Source organism: Lynx canadensis, chromosome C1, assembly GCF_007474595.2.
Source record: "Lynx canadensis isolate LIC74 chromosome C1, mLynCan4.pri.v2, whole genome shotgun sequence".
Classification (NCBI taxonomy): domain Eukaryota; kingdom Metazoa; phylum Chordata; class Mammalia; order Carnivora; family Felidae; genus Lynx; species Lynx canadensis.
In genome coordinates this window covers 219,707,818-219,726,336 of record NC_044310.1, presented here as the reverse complement: position 1 = coordinate 219,726,336, position 18,519 = coordinate 219,707,818, and the positions used below count along the sequence as shown (strand labels likewise).

Genomic DNA, 18,519 nt, shown 5'->3' with positions numbered 1-18,519 from the left:
TAATTAAATCCTTTTCTCAAAACGACACGCACAGTCAGAAACCGTGAATCTGGGGACAAAACAGGTGAGTGTGAGAAGCGCCCCCTCACTTGCAGGTGCAGAGGGGCTGGTGCTTCCCAAGGGGACCCGGAGAACGGCACACACAGCCAGGCGCTGGCCCAGACGCCCAGGTTACAGCCGAGTGAGAAGAGGCCTGCAGGATGTGGCCCTAACGCGCACGGGGGGCCCCAGGCCGGGCACCGCCCCGCCGTGTGTTCAGCCCGTCAGCACGTCACCAAGCCCCACCCACGGGGCGACAGGAGCGTTCCAGGCCCGAGACACTCGGGAACGCTCGAGCAGCCGGTGGCTCGGAAAGTGGCTCGAACACATGGCCAGGCAGGAGGGCAGGACGTGGGGCAGAGTGACTGTGCGCTGGGGATGGCGGAGGCTCCAGAGGGGGCAAAGCTCCCGGGCTCGGGGAGGGCGGAGACGGAGGCCCCCCGTGCTGGAGCAGCGGGGCACAGCGCAGGGGCCCGAAGGCCGGCCGGCTGGCCGGAAGGCACCCTGGGAGCAGGCCTGCAGCCAGGGCTCAGGTTCCCAGGCTGGAGGGGAGGAGCAGTGTGGACGTTTCCAGAAGCAAACCGAGGCCGTGGATGGGGGCTGAGCTGGTGGCAGCTGCAGGAAGGGTCCAAGGAGAGGCACATCCAGAAGGAGCCCATGGGTAGGAGGACCTATGTCTTTGGGACTTAATAAGGAGCAAGGCTCGGGCTTGCGCGGGGACGGCTGGAAGGGCTGTGAGCCCTGGGGTCCTGCCCACCCTTCCAGGAGATCTGAGGTGGGCTGGGCCTTGTCCTCCGGGGCCGAAGCCTGGGTGTCTGCAGCTCCCAGTGACCTCAGCGAGAGGCCACGCTTAGTGTTCCCGAGTCAGACGGCAGAGGGCGCCCCGAGACCTCATGACAGGAGTGTCGCTGTGCCGGCTGGGGAGGACGCACCTGGGTCATTCAGGCGAAGCAGCAGGGGACAGAAGGCTCCCGGGCCAGCCACCTGGCTTGCTCCCTTCCTGCTCGTCTGGCAGAGACCACAGCCCTCCCCTGGGTTAGCCTGGGGGCAGACCCGTGTCCACGAAGACCCGGTTATGCAACCAGAGCTACAGGGGGGGGGGGGGGGGGGGGGGTCCTTGCAGGCCTCCCGTGCATCTGCAGGGAGAGTCCCGTGCAGGACAGGGGCAGGGGCCGGAGGAGCAGGGGGCCTGACCACCCCCAGGCAACAGCACGCTGGGCCCCACCTGGACCCGTTAGAGTAAATCCTGCCCGTGGAGACAGAGCTGAAATCCCCACGGCTGAGCAGCTCCGTGGGTGGTCTGCTGTGCGGTCAGGGTTCAAACCTCTGCTTCCGACGGTGGCTCTCGGAGCCTGGCCCTGAACCTGCTCAGCACCCTTGGTAACATGGCAGACATGCAGAGTCCCGGGCCCAGCCGCGAGCCCTTGGGGCAGAACTCTGCGGGGTGGCACCAGGACCTCTGCCCTCTAACATGTCCCCGACATCGTTCTGAGAGCAGCTCCTTCAGGTGATTCTGACCCTGCCCAGCTTGAGAACCTGCCTCGAGACCCTAAATGTGCTCTAGGGGCTGGTAGCGTGGGCATCTCCCAGGAGCTTGTTAGGAATGCAGATTCCCAGGCCCTCCCCTCAACCTGCTAGATCGGAACCTGGATTTAACAGATCCCTGGACCATCTGATCTGGGTGCAGTGTGAGGACCATTGCTCTAGGGATCCCGCAGAACAAGAGTGATGCAAGGCTGGCCGTGCAGACCCCCGGCAAGGGGCACTGTGGGAGAGCTGGTGGGTGAGGGGGAGAAGGGGCCCTTGTCCAGGGCCAGAGGAGTTGGCCTCCAAGGTGGGGTCCTCCAGGTGGGATTCTCCAGGTGGGGCCCTCCAGCTGAGATTCTCCAGGTGGAACTCTCCAGCTGGGACTCTCTAGGTGGGGCCCTCCAGGTGGGGTCCCCCAGGTGGGTCTCAGGAAGGTCTGTGTACAGGCCAGCAAAGGAGAGTGGCTTGAAGGACTCGGTAAGAGGGAGCTATTGGCGGCGGTCTGTAAGGTTTTGTCCCCACCACGTAAGTGCTAAGCCAAGGGATATACATACGCCCAGAAAGAAAACAAAACTAGTATCCCCACGGCTCTCCCACCCAATACCATCACCGCTCATCACTTGTAGACGCTTTCCAGGTTGGGGTTTTTTTAATTAAGAAAATAGCTATAAAGATAAAGTACAGGCGGTTTATTTCCTTTTTCCCGACATCATGGGAACGGCTCCCTGGGCGTCATCTTCGGGCGGGGAGCGGTCAGCGATGAACAAAGAGCTATCACCCTCTGGCGCGGCGAGGCGCGACGGGTCTGCCGGCAGGTCCTTGTGCCCTCCACGCCCTGCCCGGCCCGGCACGGCCGCCGCCCACCTCCGAGACCTCCGAGGCCCCGGCCCCCACAGACGCGCAGGCCACGCGTCGGGGCTTCCTCAGCCCCCGTGCTCCCGGGTCCGGCTCTGCAATAAACCTCACGTCCCGCGGGACGCCCAGGGGCCACGTGGGTGGAATACTGGAGCCCGGAGGGATTCATCCCCAGGGGATCGGGTTCGGGATGGAATCGGGAATTGGTTCTCTGGCCCGACCGCAGTGCCGTTCGCAGCGGAACAGGGCGCTGCCGTCCCCGGAGCCAACGGGCTACAGAAAGCCGGGCTTTGTGGCTAAGGCCACAGGCCACTTAGCAGTGGAAGCGAGGGCTATGGGGTTGGTTGGTGGTTTCTAAGTGTGCCGGAGAATGTGGGGAAAGCAAATTATGAGCTCGGAGCTCAAAATTCCCAGCTCAGGGGCCAGATAAGGAACCCAAAGCTTCTGTGTTGTGCAGAAAGGGTTGACCGGCAGGCCCCGCTGCTCTCCTCGGAACGCCCGCCCGCCCGCCGGGTGGCCCGCGGCTGGCACTCACGGATCAGAGGACCTCGCTGCCCCCTGACGTCCGTGCGGTCTGTGCGGCGTGGTTCGAGCTGAGCACCCGCTTCTGCCCGGGCACCCGGAATCCGCGCCAGGCCCGGGGGGCCCCGTGCCCAGCCCCCGATTAAAACCCCGGGCGCTGCGTCTCTCACAGGCACCTGGTGGTGGCCCGTGTGAGTGCACAGGGAGGGCGCCCGGGAGCTCAGGCCTGCTCCCCCGACTTCTCCCTTCCTGCGCGCCCTACCATTTCTGTGTTGTGAATCCCAGCCGGGAGCGCGGCCTGTGCTGAGTCTGGGGGGGCCCGAGTGAATCACCGAGCCGGGTGGTCTCGGGGACCCTGACACAATTGCCCTAAAAGAATTACGTCTTGCAGGCGAGGAGTCCAGATTTCTGAAAATAAAACCCAAGGTCTAAGCTGGTGGGTCTGAAACTCACAAGGAGAGTTGAACTTCTGCTCTCTTAGGCCATCTTTTGTGAAGGTCAGGGTTTGTTGGGTAGGAATGCGTCTCTTATCACTTGGACGGGGACGTGTGGGGAGACTGATGAAGCTGGGGTCCTGAGCCCCTACATTCAGCTGCGTCTCCTTTGCCAGCAGAAGCGTCCTTCCTCCCTATCTGGCGGGTTAGTCCCCCGTGCTTGAAAAACCTGTAGCCCCCCCAGAGCTGTCGTCCGCCAGGGGCTGCTAATCCTCCTGAGGACCCCACCCCCGATCGTGACCAGACCCTGAGGCTCAGACGTGACTTAGAAAGCGAGGCACAACGTGTGTCCCCAGGAGGGTCCACATATGCCCATACGTGGCGCCCAAAGCCCAGGGGACATATATGGGGTAGATCAGGGTGCAGATGACGGAAGTGCTGGCCTGGGCCCACTTGGCAGAGGGTCCTCTGCATTCGCAGGAGACCGGGAGCGGTTCTAGCCGTTTGTGCAAAGATGGCCCGTGCGGGAGGCCGGTCCCGGGTCCGGGCAGGTGCGCAAAGACTTGGGGAGACCAGGTGTGTGTTGGCTGGAACCATCACGGAAGGCCTGCTCTCTGCCACTCGCCACCAGCCAGACCACATGCTGTGCCCCCAGCTGTGTGGATTCCGTGGGCGATGGGACCCCGTGGGCAGGGCCACGAGGCATGGCCGCAGTCTTGAGGAGCAGCCCTGAGGGGTAATCAGAGTGGTCTGGAGACGCTAGGAGTCGTCCATGGTGTCCCTGGGGCCAGACAGCCGCCTTCCGGACAATAGACTTAATCGTCGCGCGTGAGCCGGAAGGCTCTAGTCCGCGGATGCGAAGCGGGGCTGCATGCCCACACTTCCTGTATGGACTGTGCTCAACATGTCCCGTCGGCGGGGGTGGGGGGTGCTGAGCTGAGGCTGCTCCCGGCTCCCCGAGGGTCCTGTCCTGCCTGCCTGCCTGCCTGTCCCCCCAGGGGCCGCTCTGTGATGACCTTGTTCCTGTAAGGGGGGACCTCAGCCTCAGCGTCAGACTCAGAACGTCTTTCTATCCGGTGGAGAGGAAATCGCGTCTGAGTACTGGTGTTGAATTCCGTCCTGGAGATGCTAGCAGTGCCCAGTGCCTGTGCGGAGATGTTTTTCTCCGGATCTGATCCTTGGATCAGGTTCCCACAAGTGGACTCTCGAGGTCCCGCTGCCAACAAGGTCACAGAAGCCCTCAGTGCTCTGGCCGGGGATGAAATATTCGGTTTGACAGCTCACGTAGGTGACGTCTGCCTCCTTGTCTCTGGCCTTTTATAAAGAGGGGCCTGCGTGCTGGCGGCAGACTCCTGTCCCCGTTCCGGCTGAGGCTGAACAACAGGATCCCAGTAACCTCTGCGGGGGGCAGGTGTGGGGTCGCCGCCGGCCACGGGGCGGGGGGGAGGGGTGGTGGGCTCAGCCTCAGGACCACCGTCTGAAGCCACCGAGACCGAAATTGCTGTGAAAACACTCAGAGCTTGTCCTTTTTCCAGAGATGTTTTCCAGGGAGCTGCCCGGGGCAGGGGTGCTGGGAGGAAGCCGGGGCCCTCACGGGCGGCTGGTCTCACCCTCTGGGGTCCTCGTGCTGCAGGGGGACCGGAGCTCCATCGGTTGGCGGAAGATGCACCTGGGGAAGATGAAGGCCTGCTTGGCGCAAGGGGTGGCCCTCTGCCTCCTGCTGGGGCCTCTGGCGGGTGAGTGGCGGTTCTGTCCCTCGTGCCATCCCCCTGGCCGCTTGGGCAGCTCATGTGCGGTGGGGTCCTACCCTCGGGGGTTCTCCAGGGTGACTGCTCTCTCTTCCTCTGCAGGAGCCAAGCCAGTGCAGGAGGAGGGAGGTATTGTGTTGTCCTCCTGGCCTTTTCTGGTGTGTGTTTGGGGGGGGGGGGTCAGAAGAGGGAGCTGGGTGGGAGCTGGCTTCTTATCCCCAACGAAGGAAGCAGGAGCCTGGGTCAGCTCAAGGCCAAGCTGTGCAAGCAGAGGGACTGAGTCTCTTCCCTGGGCCCTGCCTTCCAGCCACCTGGGGCTGCACAGGGCAGGAGAGACCCTCTGAACTCCCGAGGCTTCGCGTCCTCGCCCTCGGACCGGACTCACCCCAGGGCCCTCCCACCGAGTCCGACCCCAGGGCAGCGGCATCTGGATTCCAGGGCTGGGGGCCGTGGCCTCGTCTGAAATCCCACCGGGATGCTCCCCCATCCTCAGCGTCTCCAGAACAGGGGCCAGATTTCCCGCCCCCTCCCTCCTTGTCCTCCTTTTCCCTCTTCTCCTCCCCCTGAGCTGTCCCCTCAGACCATGAGTCCCGAGAGGCAGAACCCAGGTCACTGTCCAGATGGCAAGGCTCCGGGATGCTGCCACAGAGGATCAGGGATAGCCCGGGGCCTGGCGTCCAGCTGGGAGGGTCCCCTCACTGCATGGGGCTGCCGGGCACCGGCCACCTGCCCTAAGGCATCGTGGAGGGGCGGCCTCGGGGCAGGACGAGCGGGGACAGCCCTGAGGCAGGTGGTTGTGTCTTTCAGACCCCTATGCCGAGCCACCGGCCATGCCCTACTGGCCTTTCTCCACCTCTGACTTCTGGAACTATGTGCAGTACTTCCAGACCCTGGGAGCCTACCCCCAGTTGGAGGACCTGGCCCGCACCTTCTTCGCTCACTTCCCCCTGGGGACCACCCTGGGGTTCCACGTCCCCTATCAGCAGGACTGAGCACCAGCCTGGATCCCTGGCCGCAAGCTCAATAAATTCCTTACCTGAGTCACACAAATGCTGGTGGTTTTCTTTCGAGAAACAGCTCCAGTCAGGCCACATTTACTGTCTTATTCAACAAGCGAACCATGGCTCTGACTCGGGGCTTTGCTGTACTTGTCACCTAATAGCTGAAGTCACACGCCCTTGGAGGGGCTGTGGGTCCCTGGAGTGCAGGGGGGACAGTGTCCCTGGGAGGGACTGCGGGTCCCCAGGGTGCAGGAAGGACTGTGTCCCTGGGAGGGGCTGTGGGTCCCTGGAGTGCAGGGGGGACAGTGTCCCTGAGAGGGGCTGCGGGTCCCCTGGAGTGCAGGGGGGAAGTGCAGGAGGGAAGGGGTCCCCTGGAGTGCAGGGGGACAGTGTCCCTCGGAGGGGCTGCGGGTCCCCGAAGTGCAGGGAGGACTGTGTCCCTGGGAGGGGCTGCAGGTCCCCTGGAGTGCAGGGGGGAAGTGCAGGAGGGAAGGGGTCCCCTGGAGTGCAGGGGGACAGTGTCCCTCGGAGGGGCTGTGGGTCCCCGAAGTGCAGGGAGGACTGTGTCCCTGGGAGGGGCTGTGGGTCCCTGGAGTGCAGGGGGGACAGTGTCCCTGAGAGGGGCTGCGGGTCCCCTGGAGTGCAGGGGGGAAGTGCAGGAGGGAAGGGGTCCCCTGGAGTGCAGGGGGACAGTGTCCCTCGGAGGGGCTGTGGGTCCCCGAAGTGCAGGGAGGACTGTGTCCCTGGGAGGGGCTGTGGGTCCCTGGGGTGCAGCGAGGACAGTGTCCCTCAGAGGTGCTGCAAGTCCCCTGGAGTGCAGGGGGGAAGTCGTCCTCTGGAGTGCAGGGGGGAAGTGCAGGAGGGAAGGGGTCCCCTGGAGTGCAGGGGGACAGTGTCCCTCGGAGGGGCTGCGGGTCCCCGAAGTGCAGGGAGGACTGTGTCCCTGGGAGGGGCGGTGGGTTCCTGGAGTGCAGGGGGGACAGTGTCCCTGAGAGGGGCTGCGGGTCCCCTGGAGTGCAGGGGGGAAGTGCAGGAGGGAAGGGGTCCCCTGGAGTGCAAGGGCGACAGTGTCCCTGGGAGGGGCTGCGGGTCCCCCGGAATGCAGGGGGGACGCGGTCCTCCAGAGCTATCTGCTCTCCTAGGCTCAGTGCAGCACTACTCACAATAGCTAAGATGTGCAAACAGGGTAGTTGCCATAGTTCCAGAAGTCAGAGGTGGAGAGAGGCCAGGAGTCCTGGGAGATCTCACTCCTCTATGGGAACAGGGGCTCCCATGTTTTGAGACTACCCGCAAGAGAAGCCTGTTGCTGACCACGGAGCAGTAGCTTCCTTCGTCTTTTGCTGGGGTACTTCAGGGTGATTCGTGTTCACGGTGATTTCTGAGGCTCAACCATACTCCCAGTCTCTCCTCACCTCTCCCTGGGCCCCACGCTGCATACTCAGGCCGCAGTCCCCCTCGTTCGCTGAGGGAATGAGCCCCCTCAGGCTCATTCCTCGTCTCCCTGCCCCACCCTTCCCCTCCTCCACCTCTCTTGCAGACTAGCCCCCAAGCCTACCTGCTTCCAAAGTCTAGCTCTGATATCTTTATGCCCTCCTCCCATCCACCCTTCCCCTTCCTGCCCCTTCCCTCCTACCCCCTTCTCTCATTCACATGCTTTAAAAATTATGATAAAACACACATATCATGAAATTTACCACTGTAACTATTTTTAAGCACATTCACATTGTTGTGCAACCGTCAGCGCCATCCATCTCCAGAACTTTCTCGTCTTCTCCAACTGAACCTCTGCCCCCATTAGACACTGACTGCCCAGCCCCTCCCCCAGCCCCCAGTGCCCACCCTTCTGGTCTCCATCTCTGCGAATCCGACTATTGTAGGGACCTTCTGTAAGTAGAATCATACAGAATTTGTATGACATCTCTTTTCACTGATCATAATGTCCTCAAGCTTCCTCCATGTTGTAGCAGGTGTCAGAATTTCCTTCCCTTTTATGGCTAAACGGTATTCCATCTTATGTATGTACAGAATACATCTTGCTCAGCCATTCTTCTATTAATGAAGACCTGAGATGCTTCTACACTTAGCTATTGTGAATTGCTATGAACATGGGTGTGCAAATATCTCATGAAGACCTCGCTTTCACTTCCTTTGGGGATACACCCAGAGCGGGACTGCCGGATCATATGGCATTTCTGTGTTTAATTTTTGAGGCTCCCCCACACTGTTTTCCGTGACAGCTGCACAATTTCCCTTCCCTGCCAGCAGTGCACAGGTGTTCCTATTTCCCCTCGTCCTCTCCAGCACTTGTTATTTTCTGGGTTTTTAAATAGTGTCTGTTCCAATAAGCGTGAGGTGGTAGCTCATTGTGGTTTGATTTGCATCTCCCTATTGCTTAATGGTGTTGAGCATCTTTTCATGTGCTTACTGGTCATTTGAACATCTACTTCAGGGAAAGGTATATTCAAGTCATTTGCCCATTTTGAATTGGGATCTGTTGCTGTTGAGTTTTGTGGGTTCTTTATATATACTGGATACTAATCCCTTACCATATGTGTACATGTGTATGTATGTGTACATATGTACATATATGTGTACGTAACTTGTAAATACTTGCTCCCAGCCGGTGGGTTGCCTCTTCACTGCATTGACCATTCACATTCTTTCATTCTAAGGTATAGTTGATGTACGATATTATTCGTTTCAGGTGTACAACATAGTGATTCGACAACTGTACACACTCTGTCCCCATGCAATGTTATTACGGTGTCGTTGGCTGCGCCCCCAGGCTGGACTTTCCATTCCGCACACCTGCACCTGGGAGCGGCGAGTGTGTCTCTCCTGGTCCCCTCCCCATTGTCGCCCACCCCTCACCCCGCCCCTCTGGCAACCGCCCGTCTCTTTCCGAACACGCACATTCTTTAACGGGCATCTCTTGGGCAGCGCTCTGTGCCAGGCCCCGTGGGCCGAGCCTTCCGTAATCTCAGCTCCCCTCTGCGCCGACGGGCCTGCGGGAGACCATAGAGTCGGCGGTCCTCCGGCGTCTAGACGCACCGCGGCCGGCGCTTACCGGAAGAGGCGTCAGGCGGGCCGGAAGTGAGCCGGGGACGCGGGAGACGCCGCAGGCGAGATGAAGCCGGCGGTGGACGAGATGTTCCCCGAGGGCGCCGGGCCCTACGTGGACCTGGACGAGGTGAGGGGGCGGCCGCGGGGAGGGGGCCGGGGCGGGCGGCGGGGACGGCGGCCTGCGCGGGCCCCACCCCCGTCCGAGCGGGCGCCCCGGGAGCCAGCGTACGGCGGGCGGGCGCTGCCCTGGGCCGTGGCGTCCTCCAGCCCGCGCGGCTGGCAGCCGGCCTGCGGCTCCTCGGGCCCGGCGAGCGCTACGGACGACAGGCCGGAGTTCGGGCCTGTGCTCGGGGCTTTGCTCCGGGTTGCGTGCTGGCCGGGTGTGAGGGTGGGTCCCCGGCCGTGGGTCCGTGTTGTCCGGCAGGAGGCACGACTGGAGCCAGGCTGGGAAGCCGTCGTCGGGAAAGACGCGGCCGTCGGCCTAGGGAGCCGGGGGAATGGGCGCTTGGCATGTGTGTGTTGCACGGTGACCCTGTTCTCCTGCAGTCGTGCAGGTTACGAAGCGGTCTTGCGTTTTCGTCTCACTGCGTCCTGGCCACGGGGTGATCTCGGCTGATGGCGGTGTTGGTGAGCTGGTAGCGCCGCGGCCCAGCTCGAAGTGTCAGGTCCGCCCCATCGATGTCTGGGCCTCATTTCCCCTTTCTCAAAGCTTAGGGGGACAGACCCTGCGCCCGTGATCCCTGAAATAGAGGCATGGTCGAAGCTGATTGCAGACGCTAAGTGGAATAGAGTCGCGGGTGTCCTGATGGAGGCGCCCTCCCGGCTTTGGGGTGGCCCGGCTCGGGTTTAGGAGAGCAGCTGATTGTGGGCGAATGTTGAAAGCATAGTGTTTGCTAACTAGTCGTGGTGGAAGAGGAAGTCCTGGCAGGAGCCGAGTCCAGCAGGCTGTAAGGTGCCTGAGCTCGGGGAGAGATTGCAGCTGGAAAAGGGGGCGGGGCTGGGTCACCAAGTGGCTTGTAGCTGTGCCGGGTCAGGTGGGCTGGCTGCACCCCACCCTTGAAGCACTGCCACCGAACCCCAGCTTCTCAGTCCTTTGTTAAAGGCATTTCCCTAGGCAGTGTGGACTCACTTGAGGGCTTTGCTCCAATCTGCTTCCTAGCAGGTCACTCTGGAGAGTTTGGGGATTGGGTTTGGAGGTGGGAGAGTGGAAGGCTGCGAACGGAAGCCTTGAGGAGGGTCTGAACGAAGGCAACACCTGTAGGTGGGAGTCGGGACTCACTCAGCAGAGTCTGTCATTGGTGGAATCTGCAGGGCTTACTTGGCCATGGGGAAGGGGGAGGGAGGTTGAGGAGAGAGGAGAGCATCTTGGGCTTTTCTCCCGGGTTTGGGTTACTGACAACAGCCACGAAGAGGAAGGTGGGAGACACTCAGCTCCAGGGAGCCTGGAGAAGGTAGAGCAGACAGCCTGGGAACGCGGGGGGTGGCAGCGGGGACCTGTGGGTGGGGGCCTGTGCTCTGCCCTCACTGTGTGACTCTCACAGACACCCTGAATCCTGAGGGCATCAGATTGCCCCACTTGGGCTGTGGCACGATTTTCCTGCCCCCGAAGTTGTGGCGGTGGGAGGTCCTGTGATGGCACCCCACGGTGCCCCTGGTCAGCAGGTCACTTTCCCAAGGGAAGCCGTTTAATTCCCAGAAGAAGCAGGGGGCAGTCCGGAGCAGAGAACTCGTCAGGCGCAGTTTTGCACATTTGGGGCCCGGCCTCTGTGGCAACATCGTATCGGGAATTAGAACCTCTACTCCAGGCCTACAGAGACGTGGTGGTGTTCCAGGCGACAGCAGGATTCTGTCTCAAAAGTAGGAGGAATCAAGGAGACCTTCAAGATGATACCTCGGAATGCTGCCCCTCCCACCCACTTCCTTTGCCTGGAACTAAATTTTGACTCCCACCTGGGCACCTTTCCCTTCCTCACCTTCCCCTGCCCTGGAGGGGCGTGGCTTCTCTCGAAAAACAGCACTGACATATTCTCACCTTTCCTTTCCCAGGCCGGAGGCAGCACCGGGCTCCTGATGGATTTGGCAGCCAATGAAAAGGCAGTTCATGCCGACTTTTTTAACGGTAAGGACGCCGGGATCGGGGGTCCCGGGTCTAATCGAATGTCTCTCTGTGTGTTGTAAGTGGGGTGCTTTGTGACGAGAGTGCTTGGGGTCAGAGGACAGGGAAGCCCAGCTGTGTGCGGTTCTCAGACGCGGTGCGGTGCGTAGGAGGTGACAGCACGGCTGTCAGCGCTGGCCGTCAGCCTTGTTCTTCGGGAGGACACGTAGCGTAAAATTGCCCCGGTCGTAGTGTGTTTTTACACAAGTAGTGTAAAAATGCCTACTTGCACTCCAGTAGTTGAACTTGAGCTGCAGCCACACTTCGGACACGGGTGTGGGAGCCCCATCCTGCCTTCTCATCTCTGCTGCATCCTGACAGCTGGTTTCCTTTCCTTTCCTGTGTCCCTGGGCTCTGGTTGGTCGGCTCCCTTAGCACGGCGACACCGGCTGTCCCCTCCCTTGTCTCTGAGGGCAGGACTCACTAGTATTTAAGAGCTTTAGTGCTAGTTACCAGGCGCGTGGGTGGTAAGCGTGGTGGAAACAGTTGATGTGACACCTTCCCGTGTGTCACAGGGGCATTTCTCTGTGTTCCGACTTCCCAAGGCCTTGTTCCTACAGAATGTACTAATTCACACTAAGGGTTTGAATCGTAAACGGAAACACGAGAGGGATCTTCCTCGGAGGGTTAAGTGTGATCTTCTCTCCTTGTCACCTTTCTTTCATCTGGGCGCCCGCTGCTCCGAAGACCTTCTGTCGCTAGTTAGTGGCAGCTGGGATGCGATCTGGCCACACTGGTTTGATGCTCCAACCCCGCTCCCCCACCCCCACCCCCACCTCGGAGTCCGAGGCCGTGGTAGTTTATCTGGCATCTTCTTAGCAAGTTGTCTGAAAAGAGAAGCCAGTCTTCCCGGGGAGTCGGGAGAGGACTGGACCCCGTTTCTCTACACTTTCCAGAGCGCCATGTGAAAGCCCTCGCTCGCGTGGGGTGATCTCGGGGGCCCTTACCCCAAGCAGGGTGGGGTGATCCCTGACACCACCCGACCTGCTCCCACATGTGGTGATCTTCTTCAAGGTCCCACGCGTCTTGTGGGTTTACAGACAGTTGGCTGTGTTCAAGTTCATGTGGTTTCTAAAAATAGCCCTTTAATTCTGCCAAGGAAGTATCTGGGAGGGACCTGGGCTGCTCTGCCGCGGGAGCACGGAGCGGCATGAGCAGTGTGGCCTCCTCCCTCTGGGCCAGGGCTAGAAAGGGAAGGAGCACGGGAGAGCTCCACGCTGCGTCAGCCTGCCCCCGACAGCTCGCGAGGTGCACACCGCCCGTCGGGTTGTGGCGGTCCGAAGCGTTACTGCGAGGACGCCGTGAGCGTTTGGATGGGGTTTCTTCTGCGTCCTTCTCGCTGCTCGAGCAGAGGCTCTGTCCTCTTGCCGCCTGGGCTCTAGGGTTCAGACCATGAACAAGGCTTGCTCTCTTCACTCACTGTGTTGCAAAGTAGGGGAGTGTTAGACAAGACGGCGCGTAGGGGCGGTCATGACGAGAGCCAGAGGCGGGTGGCATTGTTTCTGGGAGCACATCAGAGGGCGGTTTATCGGGGGGGGGGGGTGACACCCCAGCAGAGGTTGGAGGGTGTGACGAGTCAGCTAGGGCTGGGGGCTGGGGACAAAGTGCTCGGAGCTGTAGGCCACAGGCCAGCCCAGGTGTGGGACCGCTCACGTCGGTGCGGTGGGGACACAGCCGGGCAGGAGGTCTCTGGGACAGCACCTTCCCTGTGACAGCCTGTGACAGCCTGGATGTGCGGAGACGTGACTGGGGCTTTCCACTGCCCTCTTTGTAGCTCACTGTTTATCCTGCACCGTTTTGAACGCCCGGCACTACACGGGGCTCTTTGATGTCCTTTCCCCAATATGACAGCAAGGTGTGCCCCTGGTAGCGGGTTTAGGAAACGCACAGACACGTAGACGATGACCGCCCATCGCAGCAGGTAGGGCGCTGGGAGTTTGTAGCACGTCTTCCAGTAGGAAGGGCTCAGTTTCTCCAGACTCCCTTAGAGACAACCACTCTAGCATGGCTCAGTGCTTCTAGCACCTTCCTCCCGCCTGCCCTCTGCGTTCCCCTTGCGGTGGGGTCTCACCTCCGCCTGTGTGCGCTTTCTTGATTGTCACCGACACAGGGGATTAAAGATGCGTTCTAGACTCCTGTGTCCCCTGGGACTGTCTGACCTTGGGATACAATGGAGTCGGTCGTGGGGTCCCTTCGATCGTGTACTGTTTTCTCCGTTTTGAATGTCTGTGTAATTCATCGTGAAGTTGTTTTCTCAGTTGTTTGCCTCATGTGCCCCATTAATGCGTGGTTTTGTTCGTTTATATAGATTTTGAAGATCTCTTTGATGACGATGATATCCAGTGAGACGCCGACCGGCAGTGCGTGTGGTCGCGCCCGCGTCACCTAGGGGTGTGGCCGATCTGCTCAGAGGACAGTTTCAGGTGGTTCTAAGGAACAGGTGGACATTACGTGAAATTAGGAGACGGTTGACCAAGAAAGAGGGTGGTTTTAACCATCCGCGTGAGGTCCGCTGATCTCTAAATGTGACCGACTTTTGCCCTTCAATTAAAAAAAAAGAGCTGCCGTCGTTTGCAGGGTCGTTTTCATTCTTGCAGTTTCGAGCGAATGTTACAATCCCCAAAAGTCTCTGCAAGCGCACGTGTGGGCACAAGTGTGTGTCGGCAAGCCGAGTGAAACACGCTCGTCCGCTGAGACGCCCTTCGCGGTAGCGGGTGAGCGTGATGGCTCCCAGCCTGCCGGGTGGCATCCGTGGCGGAAGGGTACGCGCTGCGGGGCGCGCCCGGGCCCCCCGACAGCGCGCGCGGAGACCTTCCTCGTCCCGCCCCCGCCCCGCGGGGGGTGCGTGGCACATCCCCCCCTCCCCCCGCCACGGGGCCTCCTGCCCCCACCTTGCCACCAGAGCTGCCGCCGTCCCCAGACCCGAGGCTCCGGGTTCGGGACGAGTGGGGGCGAGGGAGACTTCTGGGAGCTTGGGCAGGACTCCTCAGGGGAGCAGGACGCCTCGCTGGAGCCCGTGACAGCAGAAGCAGGGCTTTACTGGCTGTAAGGGCGGGTGAGCTGAGGACAGCTGGCCCCGGGCTCGGGGACCCCGGGCTACGCCACCTCCCGCCTTCCTCTGCCCTCCAGCTGCTCTGGCCACGGGGAGACACGGCTCTGACGGGCCGGTGCCACCTGTCCCACCGTCACCCTTCTGGGGTTGTGTCCCCGAGAAGGCCTCTGATTGACCCTCCATCCGTCCTGCCCCCTGGCCTGTCGGTGGCAGCCGGGCTTCCACTGCGAAAGGAGGTGGCAGTGCCCCTGCTGACCCCCTGGGGTGGGGGGAGCACCTTTCTACGAGGGGAAGGCGTCCAAGGGATGCCCACCTTGGTGGCCGTGGTGGGCTCTTGGGAGACCGTTCTGCTAACGTGGCCTCTCTGGGGACCCTGGGATCCTGAGCTCCCCGCTTCTTGGACGTGAGAACACGTGTCCATACCCTGTGACCGGCCACGAGGACGTGGGACTGGCAGGCAGTTGTAGAGCAACACTGTCCCACTGCCCAGCTGCTTGAGCACTTCTGTCAGGGCCTCTGAAGGAGCCCCTTCCCTTCCCTGCCCTCGGCCTCTGCCTTCTGGCCTCACGCCGGCCTTCACCCTGGCCGTCCGTTGGAGCAGGGACCGGCTGGTGGCCTTTGTCGGGACTCTGAATTCTCGCACAAACGCCAAGCGGCTGGGCCAGGCGTGCTGCCAAACAAGTCACACTTTTTAAAAAGCAACGTTAGTGATCTTGGAACTCTCGCTACTGTGAATTCTGCCCGGGGCCAGAATGAGAAAGTGCTGAGTTGGGGTGCTCGGCTGAAAGGCCCTCTGTTTCCCAAGAAGCTAAGATAGGCCCTGGGCATCCGGCCTCTCAGGACCCCAGGAGTCCTGGAAGTGAGGCCTCGGCCAAGGGCGAAGACCACTGGATCCCCCACACCCTCTGCCTCCTCCGCGCCCCTCCCCCAGGGGGAGGCACAAGGAGAGGCCACAGCTTCTCCACGGGTACCTCCACAAGGTCCTCACATGTCCCCCTCCAGCACAGGCCAGCAGGGGGCGTCAGCCGCGGGTGCCTGTGCTGTGTGAATTATCGTCACCCCTGTCGAGTCTGAAAATAAACTAAGTGTGACTCTGATGGCTTTTGTCACCGCTGTGTAATTCTGGAGAGGCTCCATGGGATGGCAGGTCCCCTGCGGTCAAGGATGATAATGGGGTGGGGGGGCAAGTCACCTGACCTGCAGGGTGACCATGCACTAGAGGGACAGCTTGTCCCTTTGTCCCTGTAATCAAGCCGAGTGTCTGCCACACAGTAGGTGCTCAATAAATGTCTGCTAAATGTAAACAAATGGCGTCTGTTTTCCACGGTGGCTGCACCAGTTCGCATCCCCAGCAGCCGTGCGCGAGGCTCCCTGTTGACGTCCTCGCCAGCACCTGGCACCTGTCGTTTCTCATCTTTTTGAGTCTAGCCATTCTGAAGGGTGGGAGGTGGCATCTCATCGTGGTTTTAAGTTTCCCTGGTGACGAGTGATGTCGAGACACACTTTTCACGTGTCTCTCAGCCATCTGAGCATCTTTGGACAAATGTGTGTGCATTTTTCAGTCACTTTGTTGGCATTTTTGGTGTTGAGTCGCACGAGTTCTTTACATATTTTGGATGTTAATCCCTCGTCGGATGTGTCATTTGCAGAGCCTCCCCCACTCAGTAGTTTGCCCTTTTCAATTTGTGGATAGTGTCCTCCACTGTGCAAACGCTTTTTCTTTCAACGTAGTCCCGGTAGTTTATTTTCACTTTTACTCCCTCTGCCTCAGGAGACACATCCAGAAAAAGAGTTGCTGGGTCTGATGGAGAAATCACTGCCTGTGCTCCCTTCTAGGAGGTGTTTGGTTTCGGGTCTCAATTTAGGTCTTTTTTTTTTTTTTTTATTTGTTATTTATTTATTTATTTTTTTAATTTTTTTTTTCAACGTTTATTTATTTTTGGGACAGAGAGAGACAGTGCATGAACGGGGGAGGGGCAGAGAGAGAGGGAGACACAGAATCGGAAGCAGGCTCCAGGCTCTGAGCCATCAGCCCAGAGCCCGATGCGGGGCTCGAACTCACGGACCGCGAGATCGTGACCTGGCTGAAGTCGGACGCTCAACCGACTGCGCCACCCAGGCGCCCCTCAATTTATGTTTTTAATCCACTTTGGATTTATTTTGGGGAGTAATGAAAGAAAGTGGTCGAGTTTCATTCTTTCGCATGTTGCTGTCCAGTTTTCCCACCACCATTGGTTGACGAGACTGTCTTTATCTCATTGCGTGTCCTTTCCTCCTTTGTCAGAGATTAATTGACCATATAAACAAGGGTTTATTTCTGGGCTGTATCTCTTCTGTTCCACTGATCCCTGGGTCTGCTTTTGTGCCAGCACCATACTGAGTAGATGACTGTAGCTTTGCAGTTCACCCCGAAATCTGGGGTTGTGATACCTCCAGCTTTGTTCTTGTTTTTCAAGATTGCTTTGGCTCTTTGGAGTGTTTTGTGGTTTCATGCAAAGTTTAGTGATATTAGTTCTAGTTCTGTGAGAAATGATCCAGTAATTCCACTGCTGGGTATTTACCCAAGGAAAATGAAAACACTGATTCGAGATGATACAGGCATCTCCATGTTTATTACAGCATTATTTGCAATAGTCGAGATACGGAAGCAGCCCAGCTGTTCGCCAGTAGATGCATGGATAAAAAAGGTGTGTGTGCGCATGTGTGATGGAATATCACTCGGCCTTGAAAAGGATGAGACCTCATCATTTGTGACAACACGGGCGGGCCTAGTGTGCATTATGCTGAGTGAGAGAAGTCCCAGACAGAAAAACACCGTATGATTCACGTGTACGTGGAACCTAAACAACAAAGGAGCAAAACAGGAAGAGACCCATAAATGCAGAGAACGTGCTGGTGGTTGCCAGAGGGGAGGGGCGGGGCTGGAGAGAGGGGCGCAGGGGAGAGGGAGGGCCAGGCTTCCCGTGACGGGGCGAAGGAGTCCCGTTGCGGAGGCCCAGCGCGGGGACCGCAGCCAGTGGCGCTGGAGGAGCGTCGCGTGGTGACCGCCGGGAGCTACGCTCGTGGGAGCACGACGTCCTGCCCACGCCGTCCGGTCACCGCGTTGTACACCTGAGAGGGACGTGACGTCTCGTGCCAACTACACTCAAGTGAAAGAAATAGTAAACCTAAATAAACAAGGGTATTTGATACGCACGGGGCTTTGGAAGTAGGCTGGGTCCTGCTGGAGGAGGAATGAACGCAGCCAGGAAAGGGTCTGCGCCCAGTGCGCTCACCGCGGCACCTCGTGGGCTTTGAGCGCCCCTCGGGATAGGGGCACAGCTGCGCACGGCCGGGTTGGGGGGGGGTGAGGGTGGGGGGTGGTGGGCAGGGGCAGGGCCTCCATGAACGCCACACGGGGTGTGGGGAAAGGCTGGCACCTGGCGCCGCGGGACCTGGATTTCTGTCCGTCCTCAAGTCACACCCGGCAGACGGGTGTGCCCTGGGAGACACCCCCCCCCACCCCGACCCAGAGCCCCTGGAGGTGGGACAGGCCAGACCTCACCCGCACCAGACAGGCCCCTCACCCCCAGCAACGTCCAGGCCACACCGACCCTGCCTGGAGACAGGGCCGAAGCCTCTAGAGGCCCCGGGCGAGACTATAGGCCGTGTATCCCTGGAGCTGGGGCGTATGCCGTGCTCTGCGGGGAGCTCCCCCTTCCCCTCTGGGGGAGCAGGCCGTGTGGCGGCCCTCCCTGTTGCCCACCCCCCTCCCCACCTGGGTGACAGGTCGTGGCCCGGAGGCTGCACGGAGAGAAGACAGACCCCACAGTCACTGGGGCCCCAGAGCTGAGCTGCAAGGTCCCGTGGACGCGGATGTCGGTGGGGCCGCTCAGGCCGCGTGTGAGATGCGAGACAGAGGAGATCAGGCCTTGGACAGGAGGGACAAGTAGCCGAGCAGCTGTGCGGACAGAGGCAGCGACGGGTCTCCCAGGCCCGAGGCTTCCCAAGAGGTGGGGCCCCCCCCCCCCCCCCACCGCCGCACACGACGCCTATACCTGGGGTCCCAGGGCACCGTGGGATGAGAGCACTTGCAGGGGGCACGGCCCCCCCCAGGGGACAGGGAACCGGGAGGGGGAGGCAG

General features: G+C 60.2%; 2 protein-coding genes across 2 annotated transcripts; both read left to right on the top strand.

Moving 5' to 3' along the window:
• The first annotated feature begins 5,055 nt into the window (after window positions 1-5,055).
• Window positions 5,056-6,117, top strand: OTOS (otospiralin). The gene is made up of 3 exons (XM_030327068.1): window positions 5,056-5,113; window positions 5,228-5,254; window positions 5,933-6,117. The coding sequence occupies exons 1-3, from the start codon at window positions 5,056-5,058 to the stop codon at window positions 6,115-6,117; spliced, it is 270 nt and encodes an 89-aa protein (XP_030182928.1).
• A 3,097-nt stretch (window positions 6,118-9,214) lies between these two features.
• COPS9 (COP9 signalosome subunit 9) lies at window positions 9,215-13,915 on the top strand. Its single transcript, XM_030327069.1, has 3 exons — window positions 9,215-9,316; window positions 11,236-11,308; window positions 13,653-13,915. The coding sequence occupies exons 1-3, from the start codon at window positions 9,254-9,256 to the stop codon at window positions 13,688-13,690; spliced, it is 174 nt and encodes a 57-aa protein (XP_030182929.1). The 5' UTR covers window positions 9,215-9,253; the 3' UTR covers window positions 13,691-13,915.
• The last annotated feature ends 4,604 nt before the right edge of the window (window positions 13,916-18,519 follow it).